This window comes from Osmerus mordax, chromosome 11, assembly GCF_038355195.1.
Source record: "Osmerus mordax isolate fOsmMor3 chromosome 11, fOsmMor3.pri, whole genome shotgun sequence".
Lineage (NCBI taxonomy): Eukaryota > Metazoa > Chordata > Actinopteri > Osmeriformes > Osmeridae > Osmerus > Osmerus mordax.
The window spans coordinates 13,530,182-13,550,815 of record NC_090060.1 but is presented as its reverse complement, the minus strand read 5'-3'; the positions used below and the strand labels follow the sequence as shown (position 1 = coordinate 13,550,815).

The 20,634-nt window shown below is 50.9% G+C and overlaps 1 protein-coding gene across 1 annotated transcript in view; it reads left to right on the top strand.

The window, feature by feature from the left end:
• The window catches only part of robo1 (roundabout, axon guidance receptor, homolog 1 (Drosophila)), a 144,908-nt gene that overhangs the window by 93,846 nt on the left and 30,428 nt on the right, over positions 1–20,634 (top strand). The window contains 6 exon segments of the mRNA XM_067245739.1: positions 8,263–8,420; positions 13,307–13,427; positions 14,516–14,654; positions 14,767–14,894; positions 19,302–19,310; positions 20,305–20,429. Of these exon segments, the coding sequence (XP_067101840.1) occupies positions 8,263–8,420; positions 13,307–13,427; positions 14,516–14,654; positions 14,767–14,894; positions 19,302–19,310; positions 20,305–20,429 (680 nt within the window).

Below are 20,634 nucleotides of genomic sequence, written 5' to 3'. Positions count from 1 at the left end.
GGATCCTAGCACCCCTATTTGCTTTGTCTCTTTAACATTCCTAGTTCTCTATCTCTGTAAGACACCCACACACACCTCCACCACCCCCACCCCCCCCCCCCCCACACACACACACACACACAGTCTTTTAATTTAACTTCCACTTATGCCTATCTTCCTTTTTTCATCCTTGTCCCCTAATCTCCCTCTCCCGGTCTCTCCTCTCTCCTCTCTCTCCCTCTCCCGCTCTCTCCCTCTTCCCTCTCTCTCCCTCTCCCGCTCTCTCCCTCTTCCTCTCTCTCCCTCTCCCGCCTCTCTCCCTCTTCCTCTCTCTCCTCTCCCGCTCTCTCCCTCTTCCTCTCTCTCCCTCTCCCGCTCTCTCCCTCTTCCTCTCTCTCCCTCTCCCGCTCTCTCCCACTTCCTCTCTCTCCCTCTTTCTTGTCGTGACTTGACTGGAGCAGAAGCAGTTGCGGGTCTGCTGTAGCGTTGCCTTGGTGTCCCACTCTGTGTTTTTCCTCCCTTCTGTCCTCCCCTCCATCCTTCCTCCCTCCCCTCTCTTCCTGTATCCCTCCTTTCTCTGGTCTCTGCTCCAGTCACCTCTTCGACCAGCGCTGATGTCATTCCAGCTCCTCAGCCAATCACCAGACCCCCCCACCCTCCCCCATTAGAAACCTCTCTCTCCTACTGTTTCCTTGTTTAAAAGCTCCATTAAATTATACTTTCATTGGAAACTAAGTACATTAGGTTAAGATTTCCATTACAGCCTATGCAGATGAAAGGAAAGCTCCAGTGTGTCTGCTTTGAATTAGATTGTTTGACATGTGCTGCAGTCAGGACATTCACAAACTCACCATCAGAGTCCTGGCTGGATCCCATTAAAATGGCTTCAATTAACTGCACTCACACACAGGCTGTAGGACACCGAATACTGAAACACACACACACTGTATTCGCCATAGAAGAAGAAGAATCCTTTATTAATCTCATATAAACACACGCGTGCAGGGAGTGGTGGAACACACACACACACACACACACACAGAGATGTTGTACTGCTATTTGTTCATTGTGGGCAGCACCAGCTGTGCTGAGGCATGGCCAGAGGCCGGGATGTCTTTATGATCTCTTCTAAATCTCACATGAAGCTCAGACAGATCACCCAAACACACATACTGTACACACAGACACACACACTCTGACACACACACAGGTCTTAGCCTGCCCGGGCCCTTTACACTGCTAGGCTGTAGAGAAACAGTATACGTCTCCATAGCTCTCACTTCCCCATGTTAGTGGGAGAGAGGGGAGAAGTGACTGTAATCACATCCTGGGATCTAAGGCTAATAGACAGCATGAGAGGATCTGGACCAGATGTGTTGGTTGCCGAGCGCCGAGTGCAGAGCAGAGCCAGGGTCAAGCACCTCTCTGTGGGGAGGCACCCAGTGAGAGTGGAGGTCATTCCTCTGGAGGTGAGAGAGAGGCAGCTGACAGGCACCCCTCCTGTCGTCCTGCATGCCTCAGTTCCCGAGCTGCCCCCGCCCCCCCTGGCAGACCACGCCGATGGGGAGGGGGATCCTGGGCCCAGGAATGTTAATTGGGAAGATTGTTTTAATAAGACCCTCATTGCAGATGCTGAGAGAGTTGTGGGTGGTGGGGCTGCACGTACACACACACACACACACACACACACACACGGAGAAGGGTTTTTTGGATAGTCCATTTTAGCAAACAACTACATAGTAATAGATTGAACACACACGCACATAGTATTATGTGTGTGTGTGTTAACATCACAATGACTGTTGTGTACAGAGAGCCATGCCCAGCAGGTTAGGTGAGGACATCTGCCTACTTCAGCTCCTGTACAGACAACGTACAGATAGAAAACATAAAGCCTTTTTTTTGCTTTCCCTTCAAGGTATTTGTTCACCTCCTCCCCCCTGCTTAGTCGTTATGATTTTACAATGTGAAGCGCCCTGCGGCGTTTCTCTTGAATGGAACGCGAGATCCCATTGGCTCAGAGCGCACTCTCTGATTGACCTCGGCCAATTCCTGATGAGCATACTATTCTAGGTCCGAGAGCAGGCCGGTAACCATAATACCTTGCCGGCTGTTTCCACAACAGGTAACACACACGCTCCGTCTCCAAACAGCCTGATAATCACTCTCACATGAGGCACTGTAAATCCCTGTTTTCTTGGTGTTTTTGAACCATAAAATGTAAACGTGATAATCTCATGCAGATGTTTTTACCCTAGTTTTCACGCTGGCGGGCCCTGCCTTCATTACTTTTATGAGAATAACATTCTCTCTGTTTGAGGGAGAGGGGAGTCTAGTTTGAGGAGGTTCTGCTGACGTTCCTGTCCAGAATTGGAGACAGTCTCTTTATTTTAGTCCCCCTCCACTCCAATCAAATAGGCACTGTTTATTGACATATGAGGTGCCAAGTCAGTCACTCAGTCAGTCAGTCACTCACATAAACCTGCCCTCCCTGCCCCCACCCCCATCCACCCAACACCATCTCTCCCCTACCAACCTGACGAGAAGACTTATGACCATTTAAACAAACACAGCCACTCAATGGCCGCTCTGTCTGCTGGGCTGTGGGGCCAGGTTTATTTTACATTATGTGTGTCCGTGTGTGTGTGTCCGCTCACGTGCGTGTGTTTGTTAAGCCAAGGTGTAGTAGATTTAGCAATCTGCCCTTGGCGCTCTCTATCATCAGTGTCGCGTGGTGGGTTTAGACATGCCTCTCAGAGGCACAGGAAGCCCTCAGGCCAAGGTGCCCAACTTGTAGGCCCATCAGACCAGCCAGCCTGGTCCCATAGCCAAGGATGTCTTCCTTTAGTGCTGGTACACCACAGCATTGAGCTTCACATGGTCTGGAGAGTGATGAGAGTTGGCAGCCATTTTCTTTCTCCCGTTGAGCAGTAGCCAATAACAGATGCAGTCATACCTGTTAAACTTTACTGTAACAATATTGACACATACATGTCTAATTACTGATGGAAACCTAATTTTTATGGGGTCCCATGTTTACTCATGCCTTGTATATTTACAAAGGGAGCTAGTTTGTTGTCCTATCTTCGAATGTTTAAATTGGCTAATTGGGTCATCCTGTCTCCTTTCTGATGACATCACCGCTCGGTCCAGTCTCACGCTTGAGGTTTTGTCTCTTCTGGATGACCTCACAGTGCTCAGCGCAGGTGCAAATCCGGGGGACAAGCGGCCACCACACGCGGAAATATTTATGAACATCCTCGGGCGTTCCTGCGGTCAAAGGATCCCAAGCACCACTGCGTACCTGGGACTCTGAAGGCTTTATGTAACCCTGACATCTGAGACCGCATTGTTGGAGGAGTTCTGGGTTTGAATTCACAATCAATGGGGAAAAGGACATCTTTGGCCCATAAATCATTTTAAGGACGCCTTATACAAGGCTTTGAAAAGGTTTTAAGGACATCTAATAGGCTGTGTCCCTTCTTACATGGATCCTTTCTCCTCTCTGTGTTCGTGCTTTGTGTGTGTGTGTGTGTGTGTGTGTGTGTGTGTGTGTAGTCTACATAGCTGAAGCATACTGTAATGCCCTTAAGCCCAGAACCTTTACCCCTCACTGTGCTCTTGTGGGCATACTCACTGGGGCCTGTGTGCTGGGCTGGGGGTGTCTGTGTGGGGCTCGGGGATGAGAGGGGGGGAGAAGAGTGAGGGCATGAGCTCAGAGCAGAGGAACGAGAGACGGACTGGAAGAGAGGGAGTGGAAGCTGCCTTGTCCAATCTCATCTCTCTGGCTGTGGGGTCGAGAGGCTACACACACACACACACACACTGTATTCACCTCTGGGAAACTGGCCCTAGCTATACTGCTCCCATCAGCCTTGAGAGCTGGAGGTCAACACATCATGCCTGGGATGCTGTCTGTGATGTGAACTGTTTGGAGTGTGTGAGCTCAGATCAAGACCAAAGCAAGGGAGAACCACCGGCTGGACCGCAGAGAGGAAGAGAGAGAAGAGGAAGGTGGAGTAAAGACATGTAGTGTGTGTGTTCTGGTCCTGTATGCATGGTTGAAGGAACACAGGCCACCGAGCTGTTCCCTCCTATCAAGAGGTCCGATGGGGTATGATGGACAGGTTGTGGCCCCGCCCCCTGGTCAGAGGAGCAAGGCAGTGGGGTTTGCTGGAAGTAGATCAGAGGAAACATATTATAATTTGTTACACTGTATATTCTCTAATGTTTATCAGTCATCAGCCTGTCTTTACTGCCAGTGTTGAGGAGGCCCTGCAGAGAGAGAGAGAGAAAGAGAAAGAGAGAGAGACAGGGAGGGAGACAGGGAGACAGGGAGACAGGGAGACAGGGAGAGAGAGAGAGAGAGAGAGAGAGAGGGAGAGGGAGAGGGAGAGGGAGAGGGAGAGGGAGAGGGAGAGGGAGAGGGAGAGGGAGAGGGAGAGGGAGAGGGAGAGGGAGAGAGAGAGAGGGAGAGGGAGAGGGAGAGGGAGAGGGAGAGGGAGAGGGAGAGGGAGAGGGAGAGGGAGAGGGAGAGGGAGAGGGAGAGGGAGAGGGAGAGGGAGAGGGAGAGGGAGAGGGGGGGACAGGGCGAGAGGGCGAGAGGGCGAGAGGGAAAGAGTGGCCAACTAGTCTGGGTCTTAAGCAGCTTGTGCAGCCATGCACATCTGGGAGTTATTAGGTATTTCATATTTTCTCTGTGTTTCCTCGTGCCGTGTGCTCCTCTCCAGAGCCCCACTCCAGCTCTAATCCCCGGCAGCTTCTATACGGCGGCCATGTTTGGCCAGTGACAGCCTCAGTCTGTGGCGCCCCACCGTCCAAATCAAGCTAATTTGTTCAGTTTATTAGGAGCACAGCTAAGCTCATAAAGGGCGGGACAGTCGGGGGAGAGGGGGGGGCAGCACATTATAACACATTCACTTCCACAGCCACAACTCCTCTATCCTCCTTTGCCTTTCTGCATCTCCTTTGTACTGCCTTTTCTTCTTTATTTTTATAGCTTTTATTTGATTGCTTTTTTGCTTCATTCCTATTTTTCCTCTATTTCCTCTCCTGTGGTCAGTCCACTCCATATTCTTTCAAGAAAATACCCCCAAACCAGTCTGAACTACACAGCATCTCTCTTTCTTATGATCTCTCTCTCTAGGTTTGTTTTTGAAGGCTTTCTGACAGAATCTATTGAATCCCCAATGGCTCTTTTTTTAATACTCCTGAAGATTTCGGGGAAAGCTTACATTAATCCGTTTAATTTCCTCGGAACAAAGCTCATTTGATCATCCTCAGCTCAGCTTGGTGTGCCGCATCAAGTCTTCATTTTCATTAATGTTGGAGGCCTAGCACGAGAATCTCATTTTAATTTGACATTTCAGCATCTGTTTTCAATTTCCCCAGGAAAGAGTGAGTTTGTTGTGTGTGTGTGTGTGTGTGTGTGTGCGTGTGTGTGTGTGCGTGTGGACTCATGGCATGGGAGGGAGATGAACCTTTGCGTTTTGGGAATGGAGAGTAGCAGAACCTTTCTAAAAGGGAGGGTTCCAGAAGAAGAAATGCTCGGAGCTAATTGTGTTAGCCTTCGCTCTGCTCAGAGAGCTACTGTTGACCTGGAGAGTGATTTGTCAGACCTGTGGTGGAGGCAGGCTAGGCTAGGACTTGTAGATAATGGCGGCTCGCTAGCTATGGGCTCATGTACTTGTCTCTGTATGCTGAGGCACTGCAGCCCCCTGGAGATGGTTGATAGAGCATGTGCTTAGCCAGCTCAAAAGTGTCAACCAGTGAGACATGTCACCCTGAACAAATGACGGATATCTTAATCCACAGCACAAGAATCTTGAACAGATTATCACAGCATAGTGGTGATGGCAGAAACAGATCCAATTCGATTTACGAGTATATTTACGAGGATATTTCCAACAATGTGTGGGACCTCTTTCTCACCCCAGTATCCCATCATGCCCTGCAGCATAGCTGAGCTAAGCCAGGACAGACATGGACATGTCTTCACGCCCGAACTTGTGTGAATGTGGCCCAGACCCACATTATAAGACTGAATTGTCAATCCCTCAATTTACACACACACACACACACACACGCATAGACACGCACACCACAACACACACACACACAGTGTGGCCTCCCTCCCTGTTAATAGCTGAGGAAACATGATCTGGGCATGGGGACAGCTGCAGGCTCACAGGACAGACATAGTGGCAGAGTTGGCCCATTATTCCAAACACACAAACACACACACACACACACACTGACATTGACACACAGTGGGTTTCTGCACAGATAGCCATACACAGACACAGTCATTCAAAAGCTCCCATGCTGAGGGGTGACAGGATGGAGGGATGCAGGGCCAGGAAGACAGCCTCCCCTGGCATGTCTCCGGATACCACTGGGCCTCTGGCGGAAATACTGGAGCTCTCCACCTCATTCATCTTTACTCCCCATCCGATATCTCTCTCTCTCTTTCTCACCTCTCCCAGATGTTCTGGGTTATTTGCTGCCTTGTGTTCAGCTGTGTTTATGGAGAGAAGGTGTCGGGGAAATGGTGGACAGTGAGGCGGAGGAGAGAGGGAGTGAGCAATGTAGAGGTGGTCACTGTGGAGTGTTGCTATAAACACTGGAGGATGCCAGCTCTACCCCAGGCCTTCCTCTGCACAACACAATCTCCTCTTCCTCTTCTTTGTTCCGTCATTCTCTCCATCCCCAGAGAGATGAGTGTTTGCAAGCTCCGTGGTCAGTAATGAGCCTTTTATTTTTGGTCTTCATACTAGTTTAAATACCATTGGCATAGTACCAGTTGCACTGGATTCCAATTGTTCTCTTCCAAAGCTTACTGTATGGAAATTAATGTCTTACTTCCAGACTGAGCAGCCCGGCTCCAGACAATAGTGTCAGTAGATCATTGGCCAGTGTTGTGATGTAGCGACACAATGAGGGGTGAGAGCCGATAATAGGTAGATAAGTCTGGAGAAGCCATTACTGCCCATGTCCTTGGGAAAGCCATTTCCTGGTGAGGGATAGGGTTTCCCGTCCACTCTCCTGGAGGCCGGGGCCCCTCCTGGAGGCCGGGACCCCTCCTGGAGGCCGGGGCCCCTCCTGGAGGCCGGGGCCCCTCCTGGAGTCCGGGGCCAGGGCATCTCAGCTTGCCCATGGCCAATTAAGTGTTTAAAGGGTTTAGGCAGGAATTAGTATTCTGTCAGAAGCCCAGGTTCCTGGAGGGAGCCTGGCTTTGATCTGAGGTGGAGGTGCAGCGTGGTGACTTGGGGGCCGAGCTGGGGCGTGAGATGGGGGCGGGGGGCATGGAGGGGTCTGTTCATGTACAGCAGACACACACACACACATATATATATATACAGACACACAGTCAAACAGTATACACACATGCTTTGTATCTGGGCTTCGTCGTCGCAGACACACACACACACACACACTGAGTTCCTGCATACTTCAACTTGAAATCCAGCTTGAATTTCCTTCTCAGATTTACGAGGCCACGTTTTATTTCTGTTTTCCTACGTGTGTACAGAAACAGCGGAGCTGCAGAAGTGATTACTGCCGCTCGCCGTAGATATGGGAGGCTGTTTCTTTTTCATTACTTTCTCTCCCCTCGTAAATCTCCGCAGTTTATCTTGAGCACCGGCGATGGTGGAGGCCTCAGCGCTCCTGCTCGGCCCTGCCTCTCAGGGCCGAGATCAACACTGTGACACTCTTTAGCTCCAGCTCCAGCTTCCTGCACCGCTGGGTCTCCACCGCCTCTGTAGAAGCTGTGGTGGTGGTGGGGGGGGTGATTAGTGTGTCTCCTGTAATGACTGTGTAGTGTCAGACTGCTGACTGGGGACGCGAACGTGACATGTTCACAATGAGGAGGTGACGAGGAGGACGCGATGAAGAGTATGTCTGGAGGCGTCTACTGTGTGTGTGTGTCCGTGTGAGTGTCACTCTGCAGGGTTGTTACGCTCCTGTGGTGAGGGCGGGTCAAAGCCATTCTTAGATGTGATGATGGACGTCTTGACGTTAGGTTGTCACCCCTGGATCAGTTGTGTTGGCGAGGCATGAAGGGCTTGTGGGGGGAGGCGTGGGGGTGAGCTGGGAGGTGTGGTGTGTGTGTGTTTGTGTGTGTGTGTAAGGGGGGGGGGGGGGGGGAACTGGGAGATGGTAGTTCTGGTAGCTATACCTAATACACTTTCACTGTGTAATCCACTGTCATTCCCTGTTGAGGTTTTCTGTTGATGGCTGTAGAACCCATGTTAACCCTCTCCTCCCCCTCTCCTCTCCTAGTTCTGCGTGATGACTTCAGACAGAATCCTGCCGATGTGATCGTGGCTGCGGGCGAGCCGGCCGTCCTGGAATGCCAGCCACCTCGCGGGCACCCTGAACCCAGCATATCCTGGAAGAAAGACGCAGCCAACATCGACGACCGAGATGAAAGAATCACAGTAAGTATCTCTGAGTGTGTGTGTGTGTGTGCGTGTGTCCGTGCGGAGAGTGGGAAAAATAATTTATACTACCACCAATCCTGATGAAAAACACATAGACAACTTGTCTCGAGTAAGGCAGCAATTTCAGTGGTCCTTAATGACTGTGGGTTAGTTTCATCACTCAGCATGCCCACATTGATCAGCCTGTAGGGGAATTATTCCATCCTGTAGATAGCTCTTCATTGGAGAATGAGCTGACTGGAAACTGTGCAAACAAGCCTCTCTGTGTGATTTATACAACAGTTCAGCCCTACTGACCAATTACACTGTTTTTATTAAGTGCAGAGCTGAGAGCAGAGTAAAGGCCCGGGTGACAAGCTCTGAGCAGCAATTTAAATCCCCCCTCTGTGCTCGCTAAAGGGCTGACCTTGATAAGCCAGGGCCTGGGGTGTCTCAGTTGAGCGCATCTCTTCCCATCTGGTCATCTGTACGGAGCAGGAAACGGTCTGTTTGTGGTGTTTCATCTTCCTGACCGCATGGGTGCTTGAGGAGTGGAGTGGAGTGGTGGGAGAGGGAGTGAGTCAGCAAGCAGCTAACTCCACGCACATCTGATTCATCTCTCCACAGTGACAGCCATGCTCTGTCTGTGGTCTTTAATGGGAAGCCACTGTGAACGGTTAACCTGTAAGCTCTCAGCCTGACTAGCCCTTCAAAGCGTGGTCACGGACTGACAAACAAACAAGTCCAGCTGTTTCTTTTTTTTTCACTCATTACAGTCAGATGGGAATGCATTTGTAATGACACTGACTTCCTGTCTGGCCTGTTTGGTGTTTATTCCAGCAGATACACTGGCTCTGTTTGTCTCATAGATTTCCCTCGGCCTGCTTGTGTTCGTGGGAGAGAGAAGTGGGTCATACGCTATGTAAATGTCACTGGTGTGTGAGCGCAGTGTGCAGGCGCGCTGAGGCTACCACTCACACAGCGCATATCCCTCCTCCGACCGCTACGCTGCTCCGGCTAGCTAGTGCTACCAGGGGAGAGGGAGAGACAGGTTCTGGTACCAGGGGAAAGGGAGAGACATGTGCTGGTACCAGGGGAGAGGGAGAGACAGGGACTGGTACCAGGGGAAAGGGAGAGACATGTGCTGGTACCAGGGGAGAGGGAGAGACAGGGACTGGTACCAGGGGAGAGGGAGAGACAGGTGCTGGTACCAGGGGAGAGGGAGAGACATGTGCTGGTAGCAGGGGAGAGGGAGAGACAGGGACTGGTACCAGGGGAGAGGGAGAGACAGGTGCTGGTACCAGGGGAGAGGGAGAGACATGTGCTGGTAGCAGGGGAGAGGGAGAGACAGGGACTGGTACCAGGGGAGAGGGAGAGACAGGTGTTGGTACCAGGGGAGAGGGAGAGACAGGTTCTGGTACCAGGGGAGATGGAGAGACAGGTGCTGGTACCAGGGGAGAGGGAGAGACAGGGATTGGTACCAGGGGAGAGGGAGAGACAGGTTCTGGTACCAGGGGAGAGACGGCTCTACCTGGTCTATTTCACCAGTGTCATGGAAAGAAACAAGCACACAATCTAGTTGAAATGGATCTAATCAGACCTGCCTCCCAGTGCTGCCAGCAGGCCCTGATGAGACTGGGGGGGGGGGGGGGGGGGGGGGGGGGGGGGGGGGGGGGGTAATTCACAAGATTAGTCTCTGGCTTCACGATCATATATATCACGTGTGTGTGTATGTATGATAAATGACTAAATGTAATGTATGTGTGTGTAAGTCTCTAGCTGTGTTGGGACCTGCCATAGTTTGCCAGCAGAACAAAGCCTGCTCTACCCTGTCATCAGGGCTTCTTTACACACCTGGCTTCCATCACCCCTCCTTAGCACACACACACACACACACACACTCTGCTCATCGTTTAGCAAAGGTGGTCAGAGTCTGCTGTGGTGTGCTGCATGCTGCATGCTGAGGGTGGAAGGGGTTTCTCAGCGGCAGGTCCCTTCCAGGGACTGTACTGTACGTGGAGGCCAGGCCTGCACTGGAGGGAGGGGGGGGGGGGTCTGGGGGGGGGGAGGGGTCGCACGGAATGAGAGACATCCAACGCTCCATTGGTGAAAAACAGCTGAGCTCATCAAAGGACACACACACACACACTCTCTGCTGTGTGTGGTTTGGGCCGTGATCCCCATCCAGAGCAGGAACGTGTTGGAACGGGATGTTTCCACCTAAACACCTGCGCTGAAGATTAGCTGGATGTGCTGTGCTGGACAAGAGAGAGCGAAGGAGAGAATGGAGGACTTGAAAGAGTGCTGGAGTAGAGACACAGTGAGAAAGAGACAGTAAGAATGAGAGAGAGAGGGATAGAGAGAGGGAGAAAAATGACCATCTATTTTGAAGAAGTGTTTGTAAAAAGGTACTGTTGGATCCAGCCGACTTTGAGTGTAAACCATGGTTGGTCTGTGGGGACTGTCATTCTCATTGGTACTAATGGTGGACATGGCAGTGCATTGTCTGCCCAGCTTTTGTTTAGAAGTGGTAGGTGATTATGGTTCAGTAGAGTGCACCTCTGAGTGAATACCACACCATGAGCTCAATGGAGGCTTGTGCTGTATCAGCATTGCCAAATGACACGAGACAAAAGGTGTAGAGTAGAGCTATTTCTACTATAACGCCAGCATAATGGTCAGATTGTTTCACTGGCCCCTCTGCTGTGTGTGTGTGTGTGTGTGTGTGTGTGTCTGTGCGTGTGTTATGGAGAGGATATCCACAGATAGATGTTTCAGCGGCCACCCAGCTGTGTGTGGCTGTGTGTGTGTGTGTGGTGTGGAGAGAGAGGTTCTTGGGGCCACTCCATGGAGCCCTGCTGTTCAGGCACTCCAGCTATGGCTGTAGAGAATTGGAAAGTGCCACATCCTCACAGAGAAGGGAGAACGGATGGAATGGACAGGGCCTAAAGTGGATCCTCATGTCAGCCCCCCCCCCCTGGGACCCCTCCCCCCCTCTCCACTAGATGGTATGACCTGACCTTGGGCCCTTTGTGAGTGTCACACTATTTTAGCTGCTAAAGCCTTCCCTCAAACAAACAGTAACATAATGACACTTCAAACCCCCTCCAACTCCACAGGGTGTCCTAGGGGCCAGCCGGACTGGGGAGAGGGCGTGATCTGCCCTCCTGGGGCCCTTCCCGGGGCCAGCCGGACTGGGGAGAGGGCGTGATCTGCCCTCCTGGGGCCCTTCCCGGGGCCCCTTGTTCACTGCTTAGTGAACTCTCTTTACTATGAATATTAAACAGGGGTTGAGAGGCCCCGAGAATGCCTCAGAAGCTTCCAGACTGTGTCCGGTGGGGTAAACAGTGTTCCTGGGGGCCTCGTTCACCTCCAGAGGGCCTCCGGGGCTGGGGGATGAGGAGTGATCAGTTGTGGCATGTGGACAAGCCTTTTCTAGCTTCTCCTCACCCCTGAACGCAGATGGGCTCTTAAACGGCACAGATGGGGAATGACACAATGTTTCTGCACTCTCTGTATACGCACTCCCACTCGCAACCTGTCACCGTCCTCCCAGACTACTATAGTTTTAGATAGTCATTGTTGGACAGGATGTCGGGTCTATGTGAGGAGTCCGTGGTAGATTAACAGTGATCGGTCTCCTTGGTGACAGTGAGATCTGCTTTCAGGTCAGCTACAGTGGAGTCATGGGGAGTGTTGACCAAGGTGAGTTAGATTCAGAGAGACGTTACCTAGCACCTCATAAAGTGAATACACATGTACAAGCGCTTGAGTGAAGCCAGCTTTTGACAAGCTGTATAGCAATATTGTGTGTGGTGCCCCTCTTTCAATCTATGAATGCACACATACACACACACACACACACATACCTCAGTGGTTTGCTAATAAAGGGATCTGTTACATGGTTATAGGTGGGGGTCCTGTGCTTGTGGGCTGAGGTGTGTGTTTAAACCCTTAAGCCCCTCAGAGCTGGGAGATCAGTGGTGTACCCTGCCTTTGTGTGTCCCCGCTCTGACTGGCAGGACTGTCAGCCGAGAGAGGGGCGGGGCCTGACAGAGGGGCGGGGCCTGACAGGGGCCTGCCTGAGAACAAAGCAGATCCTCTGGCCTGTAATCAAAGCCCTGGGAAATAGCAGCCATCGCATTCACCTGGGCGGACAACATACACTCACCTTATAGGGTGTGTGCGCTTGTCTGTGTGTCCGTGTGTGTCCGTGTGTGTCTGTGTGTGTCCGTGTGTGTGTGTGAGAATATCTCCACATTTTTGAGGTGCACCTCTCCAGTAGAATCGTACAGTACTTGTCTGGAAAGCTCCACTCAGTAATGTCTCCTCTCCGTAGAGGACAGAGCAGCGTTGATGTTGTGGCTGCAGTAATGGCTCCTTCAGAGGACAGTTATGGCTTCTGGCTGCAAGTCCTCAGGTGCTCCCTCAGGGGGCTGTGGCTTTGGAGGCTGAGGCAAGTGATTTTTGGCTTGGGCTGCCCGAGGACTGCCTGACTGATAAAGTGATATAAACCACAAGTGGGAACAGCAGGGAGACCATTAACTAAAGTCTGTGCTGTAGGCTATGCCACAGTTCTGCTGCGTATTTCTGTGAATGTTTCTGTTAGCGAGCTCACAGGCATCGTTGTGAGGGTTTGTTATACGTAGGGTTAAGATGTAGAGTGCCTGTTTGTTTAGATCTGTGATGGGGTTTTTTCGTCATGGTTTTGGAAGTGTGGAAGGGTGTTTTTGAAGCAGTGCTGAACTCATATCAGGTTGTGCAACGTGTGAGTGGGCTGTTGGTTTCTCCTCGTGTGACACATCAAGGTATTTCTTCCTCTGGGTTGGCAGCTCCCCGGTGACCGAGTATTTCTCCTGGCTTCACCTCTCATCCTCTGACCTCTTCTGACCTCTTTTCCTCAGATCCGAGGAGGGAAGCTGATGATCACCAACGCCAGGAAGAGTGATGCTGGGAAATATGTGTGTGTAGGCACCAACATGGTGGGCGAGCGAGAGAGCGAGATAGCCGAACTCACTGTGCTCGGTAAGTAACCCTCTCTCTCCCTTTCTCTTTCTATATCTCTCTATCGTGGGAAACAGAGTTCATGTGTTGCGTGTGGAGGGAATGTCCTAGGAGATTAACTGGTGTCACTGACCCTCCAGGAGAAGTGTGGTGTGGGCTTCGGTCTCACAGTTTAGCAGGGACACCCTGCTGGTTCCCCCTCTGACCCACCCATCAACCCGGCTCCTCCAGCCAGCTGGGCCCTGTTTCACCATCCCTGACCCCTGACCCCCCTCCCAGCTTTCCAGCGTCTCCGTATCGACTCTCTCCAGACAGCTGAACTTATGAACATCTCCTCCACTTCCTCTACTTCCTGTCCCTGCAGACCTCTTATCATCCCTGCCAATGGGAACGCTGCCAAGCATTCTCTTCCTTTCACAGAACATTATTATTATGCATGCCGAAATACAGAAACACCACGGAGCTGTGCTTCAAAAGGCGGCTTCCGTCCTGCCATTGGTCTGTTCTGAACCAGAGTCCACATCTCAACTCCCAGTCTCCACAGACCTCTCTGTTGACTGAGGTGGCTCAGGGCCTGTTCCTACAGAGCATGGCCGGAGTACTGCTGTGAGGGAGGTCAAACCACAAAGCTGTGAGTTTCTGAGCCCGGGGACATATCAGCAAATAAACAGGGAAAGAGAGAGAGATTAAAGGTATTAGGAAATCTGCTAAGTGTTCCCTGTGGAGCGCCCGTGTTCTGTTGTGTTTCTGCTTAGGGGATTGTAGGCTTGGAGAGAGAGCGGGAGCTGGGTCGGAGAGAACGAGGTTAGCTCGATGGCTATCTCCTTTCATTTCATGGGCTTATTCCGATGGCAAGGCGAGGGAATGGAGCCTCATTGCAGGCTTTTATAGGACTGCTGGATAATACAGACCCGGAGCTATAAAAAGGAGTTGGGATGGCTTTAACATACTCATAATGTTAGCATGGTCTCTCTGGCCTGCAGGCATGAGCAGTGGTCATAGTCAGGTCGAACACTCGCTCAAGCACAACGTCGTATAATGTACTGTAACTACAGGGACACTGCAGAACGTTAACTTTAAGAGTGTGTGTATGTGTGTTTGTGTGACAGAGCGTCCCAGCTTCGTCCGTCGACCAGGCAGCCAGGTGGTTCTGGTGGACCAGAGTGTGGAGTTCAGGTGTGAGGCCCGGGGTGACCCAGTTCCCACGGTGCGCTGGAGGAAGGAGGACGGAGACCTGCCCAAAGGAAGGTGTGACTCATCGCCTGGCTCTCATAACAACCTGGATTTGACTTTGTGTGCGCGCGTGCGGTCAGGTGTGTGTTGGTGTGACCTGTGTTGACTTGAACGCATCTGGATTCAGATACGAGATCCGCGAGGACCACACCCTGAAGATCCGTCGCCTGGTCTCGGCTGACGTGGGCTCCTACACCTGCGTGGCGGAGAACATGGTGGGCAAGGCAGAGGCATCCGCCACCCTCACCGTCCACGGTAAGACCCGCCAGATGGGTCATGTACAGACATACTCATGCAGCTGGGAGCTGTTAGTGGGGAAAATGGCCGAAAAACTGCCTTTTCTCTCTCTGCCAATTCCTGTAATGTGAATTATATTGATTTTGAACCATTATGTTTCAGCAGGTCTGGTGTTCTAGAGTGCTAAACCCACTGCAATCCCATTTTTACACGCTCATAGGCACATCAAATTAAACAATTTTCTCTCAATTAACCAATTGATTTCTAATAAAAGAAGAAAAATCCATGGAATCTGTAACATTTCACACCAGGGGGCTCAATGACGTATGATCGATTTCAGTAGTTGTGTGTGCAGTGTCTCCAGAGACTTGATGAAAAAGGCTGTTTATCATGTACTAGGTACTAGGCTGTGGCTCATGTACCAGGTACTAAGCTGTGGATCATGTACTAGGTACTAGTCTGTGTATCGCGTCTATGGAGATTATCTTCCCCGGTTCTCCTCCAGTCAACATCCTATTAACACAGGCAGTCGCAGAGCGTAAACATCTAGAAAGCAGTCATTCAGCAGGACTGGGGGTCGGGACCCTCCTGAGAGCCAGGGAACACAGGGGCCATTTAACACCCAACTAATGGGATGGGGGGGGGGTCTCCATGCTCCAGAGATGTGGGGGGGGGGGAGGGGGGGGGCAGGGGGTTTCAATGCACAAGGATGGAGAGGGGTGGGGGTGGCAGGCCACTGGAGCAGAACGGGATGGGAATTGGGTCTGGGGGAGGTGGGGTAGAGGGGGAGGAGTGGGTAGGGCTGTCTGTGGTGAGGTCGGTAGTGTAAGGACTGCTCCCAGCAGTCTGGGGGAGCCGTAAAGAAACGGGACATTTCAATTTCCAGCCTCACCCCTCCAGTGGCCCATGGTCCTTACCCAGACTGCTCATCTGCACACTGCTGCCTGTGGAGTTATTATGTCTTCAAGCAGCTAGTGATTTCTGGTTGGCTTTGAGGATTATGATTGGACCCAGCAGTCAATAACCTCATCTATGCATCCACCTGTCTCTCTCTCCCTGCCACTCTGAAGAGAGCCTGGTTAATCGAAGGGAACAGCATTGACATGTTGGTTCAATAAGTTTCTCCCATGATTTACAATGAGTTCATAGAGGTGACTCTAGAAAGCTTCCTTCAAGATTGCAGGAGGGCTAGGGTGAGGCCAGGGAGAGGGCTAGGGTGAGGCCAGGGAGAGGGCTAGGGTGAGGCCAGGGAGAGGGCTAGGGTGAGGCCAGGGAGAGGGCTAGGGTGAGGCCAGGGAGAGGGCTAGGGTGAGGCCAGGCAGAGGGCTAGGGTGAGGCCAGGGAGAGGGCTAGGGTGAGGCCAGGGAGAGGGCTAGGGTGAGGCCAGGCAGAGGGCTAGGGTGAGGCCAGGGAGAGTAGAACGCCAGGCAGTGGGTTATGAAGAGGCCAGGGGGAGGCCAGAGAGAGCCCAGACACTGTGGAGAGTGACTAATTAAAGACAAGCAAGCCACAGTCCCGCACCAGGAAATGACACAGCTCTAATTCTAGCTGCAGGACAATGACAGGAGAGGAGCTGTGAATGCACAGGCCTGAGTAGGAGTGGAGACAGGAAAGAAGACCTCAAACAAAATCTTAAGAAAGGAATAGAAAGACAGAATGGAGATTGAGAGATAAGATACACAGAGAGAGAGAGAGAGAGGCACAGATAAAGGGAGGGGAAAAGAGAGAAAAAGAGGAGAGAGACAATCAGATAAAGTCGTGTTTGTCCTTTATTTGATGGCTGGCGCATGAAACGACTGATCCGTCAATGGTGTCATCACATGGGGATTTCTCCCAGCTGTTAGACCCCAGCAGGGAGACAGGAGCTGAGGAGAGATTCAATCAGACGTAACATGGTTCCTCTCCTCTCCTTCCTCAGCCCTGGCTACAGGCAGGATGGGGTTGGGCAATATTGCTTATGCAGCGGCTGAATGTTCTGATGTAATTGCCGTGGTACTCACGGTTTCTGAGAGTTTTACACTGAGTTTTACAGAGCTAGATCCCATGTCCCTGTGTTCAAGCCCTGAGTGGACTGAATGTTAATACTTCTTGAAGCCTGTGTTCTGCCAAAACCTCTGACGTGATGAGTTTCTGGTCATAGGAACTGTGTCTTAGCACACACTGTATTAGCACACAGTTAAGTTCCCACAGGGATAGTTATGCAATTTATGTATTTCATGGCTTCACAGAATCGGAATTCTTCTCGTTGTGCTCTAGTATACTCCTGCAACAGTTGTCCCTTATTTCAAAGACGTGAAAGGGTTAGTTTATTGGGGGTGTTGGGTTCTGCATAGACAGACACTGTTCCTACACCTCCCATGCCTAGTCTTCAGTGAACAATGTCCACATTGTGCCATGGCGCCCAAAGCTGTTTTTCTTTCTCTCTCGTTACTAACTTAATCAGTGAATTATTGTTTTACACACGTGTTTGGCTGTCCCCGACACCTCCTCTGCACTTATAAACACGTCAAGTCAAATGTTTCATTATTGACGTAAGACGCCTATAACTTGCCAGGTCAAGGGTAGATTTATGATTTAATTGTAGAAAACATTCATCAAAGCCAGATGAGAACATTAAGGGCTAGGCCCTACTTACTGGAGGGTTTGTCGAGATATATTTCGGATTAAGACATTATAGTTGGTTAAGGATTGTTATGCATGTTTTGTTAAGTAAACCACACCCAAGAATATTCATCATATCTTTGTCTGTGTTCGAATATATTATTTCAAACTTATTAGAAAGATCCTTTGGGAAACCTTAGTTTTTTCTCCCAGTTAGTAATTTTGCCATTACTGATGATTTATATATGGAAATGACTTAAATGGAAGCTTGTCCCCAAAGCTGAAAAACGAATAGTGCGAGTAAGTAAGGCGCTGGAGGAAGAGAGTCTGGAGCCAGAACAGGGAACTAGTGATGGAAATGTTGTTTATACTCTCTTATAACAGGCCTTCACTCAGGCCCATACCTTATTAAGATAATCACTATTATTTTGTGCTGATGAGCAGGTATGATTTGAGACTCCAAAACCATTAGACAGCTCTACAGTACAGCTCTGTCAGTACAGCGCCACATTAGTGTATCTTATGTTTGAGCAGGTAGTCACACACACACACCACAACACACACTCCCAACGGGAGCTCACAGTAATTGCTCTAAAGCCCCAGCATGTAGACAGCAGGGCAGATATGTGGCCGTGCGACCCGCAGTCCTGCTTAAATCCCTGTCAATGAACCCTGTGGTGGTCCTGGCACAGAGCCTGCCCCTGGTGGGCTGGAGGCTACATTCAGCTGTGGGTGGCGCTGTCTCTCTCTGATCAGACCCCAGACACCCCAACCCCCCAGGACTGCTATCACAAGCCCCACGGCGAGGTCACCCGGGCTGGTCATAGACTCACCTCACCGTCTGCATCCTCCACAGTGTTCACCGCAGCGTGGGAGAGGTAGAGTTACCTAATTAAAGACTTAGACACACATGAATGCATGTGTGTGTAGAGGGTGTGTGTGTGTGTGTGTGTGTGCGTGCGTTAAGGATCAGTGGTCTCTACTGTTGGTTGGACACAGACTGATTCTTCCACTGGGGCCTTTGAAGTGAGCCTTATCTGCATTTTAAAGCCGTAGGATAGGTGGTGGGGGCAGGGTGTTAGGGTGGTTGGGGGGGGGCGGGGTCATTACTCTGACTGACAGCGTTTATGTTTCCGTGGGAGCCGTCGAGGCAGGCAGATTAGATAAGGGGAGCGATTGGCTGGTGGAGATTTACTGCCAGAGAGTGACAGTTAACATTCACCTTGTGTTTTTATGACCCGTCGTACACATGCGAGGCTGCGGAGGGTGGGGGGGGGGGGGGGGGGGGGGGGACCGAGAAGGTGCTGCTCCTCAGGGTATTCCAAGAGCCATTACAGAGATCGTCTATCTCTCTCCTCTGTGTCTAGTAACACCTGCTCAACCAGGCAGAAATGTTTTCTGATAGAGTATTCCTCTCATATGTCTTCTTTCAATGAACATCATGATCGCAACAGATAATTTGTTTTTGTTTTTTTTAAGGTGTGTTGCGTTTTCAATGTGAGCTTTGATGAAGATGATTATGCAGCCTGTTTTGAGTCTCTGAATACATCCCTGAGAATGTGTATGTAGGACGACCTGTGAGATGTACCTTGTAGCGTGGCGTCTTTTGGACAGGTGTTTGGAGATGTTAAGAGAGAGTCCCTCAGGCCTAGACTGAGGCTGTTCATTCTATATTCTACATTAACATTATTATTTTTACCCATAAACAACACATTGCCTTCCTTATCTCTCCGTCTGTTTGCTTATTTGTCATGGTGTGGTTTATCAATTATTTATTTATTTATTCATTCGACTGCCTTTTGTGTGTTTTTTGTTTCTTTTCAGTCGTGTCTGGTAAGTTGAAATGTCACCCGTCACCTATTCACCGCCTTGACAGAGACAGGAAGCTGTCACCACCCCCCCTTCATCCTCCTCCCATCACCTCTCCACCCACCAACCAGCACTCATGTTTCTGTTGTCACGGCAGCAGTGGCTACAGGACATTAAGGGGTAAACAGTGTGCCTGAGCATTCAAGGTAAAATCAGACCAATTCTATAATCCCCCCCCCTCCCTCCGTTGTGTTCTGCAGCACCAAATATCTGATCTTATCCGTGGACACATTCTGTCTGTATGTGGACTGACAGGTTGCAGATTGCTTTTCTGTATGTGTTACTGAGGGGCCATGTTGAGACACTGGGGGGTGGAGGTGGAGGGGTATAGGGAGACTGTGGTTGCTGTGGTTGCTGTCCTCTGTGTTGACGGTGTACCTGGCCTGCCTACAGGTCCTTCCAGCCACACCTGTTAGCCGAGCCAGACCCTGTCCCAGCCCAGCTGAGAGGGTGACATTGGGCTGGGACACTGCATTAGAGCTGAGATGGAGTTTGTCATTAAGATGCATGGCCCCCGCCTCCCTGGCCCAGTCCCACCCCAGACTGTCAGCCAGGACAGATGGCTATAATTTATCCCCAATTTCCATGTAAATGTTATTGGTCCATGCCCTTGTCCATGTAAATGAAGAGAGGTGGGGTCAGCCCTTGTTTTCTCTAGTCATTACATATCTGGTGGGATATATACACCCACACCTGCATTATGGATCCTGTTGACTGGCTGTTTAATCTCCTGTCCACCGCATCAGCAACTTCCAGAGTCAGCAGAGACACAGCTTGAATCCTGAGCAGAAGATCATTTGAATATGGAACCCCTAGCTGTCACATTCAGATTCCGTTGTTTTACATTCACCTAATCAGAGCAGGCTCTAAATTGTCACCATGGGAGATCAATGATATGATGATGGGAAGTTGTGCCTGTGTCAGCGTTGTAACCGCCGTCCTGCCCCTTGTCCTCCAGTGCCCCCTGCCTTCGTTGTGCGACCCAGGAACCAGGTGGTGGGGGTGGGCAGGACCGTCACCTTCCAGTGTGAGGCCACGGGGAACCCCCAGCCTGCCATCTTCTGGCAGAGGGAGGGCAGCCAGGTGAGTGTGAGCACGGAGACCCTGCTTCCTTCCAGACTGTCACATCTGCAACACAGCGGGTGCCATAAATATGCAATCCTGAGGTGGTCTTCTTCATCTTTTTCGCTCAACTTGTGTCCATGACCGTACCAGTACCTGCCTACCTCTCTCCTCTAATCCTGCCTGTCGACTGTCCTCTCCTCCTCTCTCCTCCTATCTCCTCTTC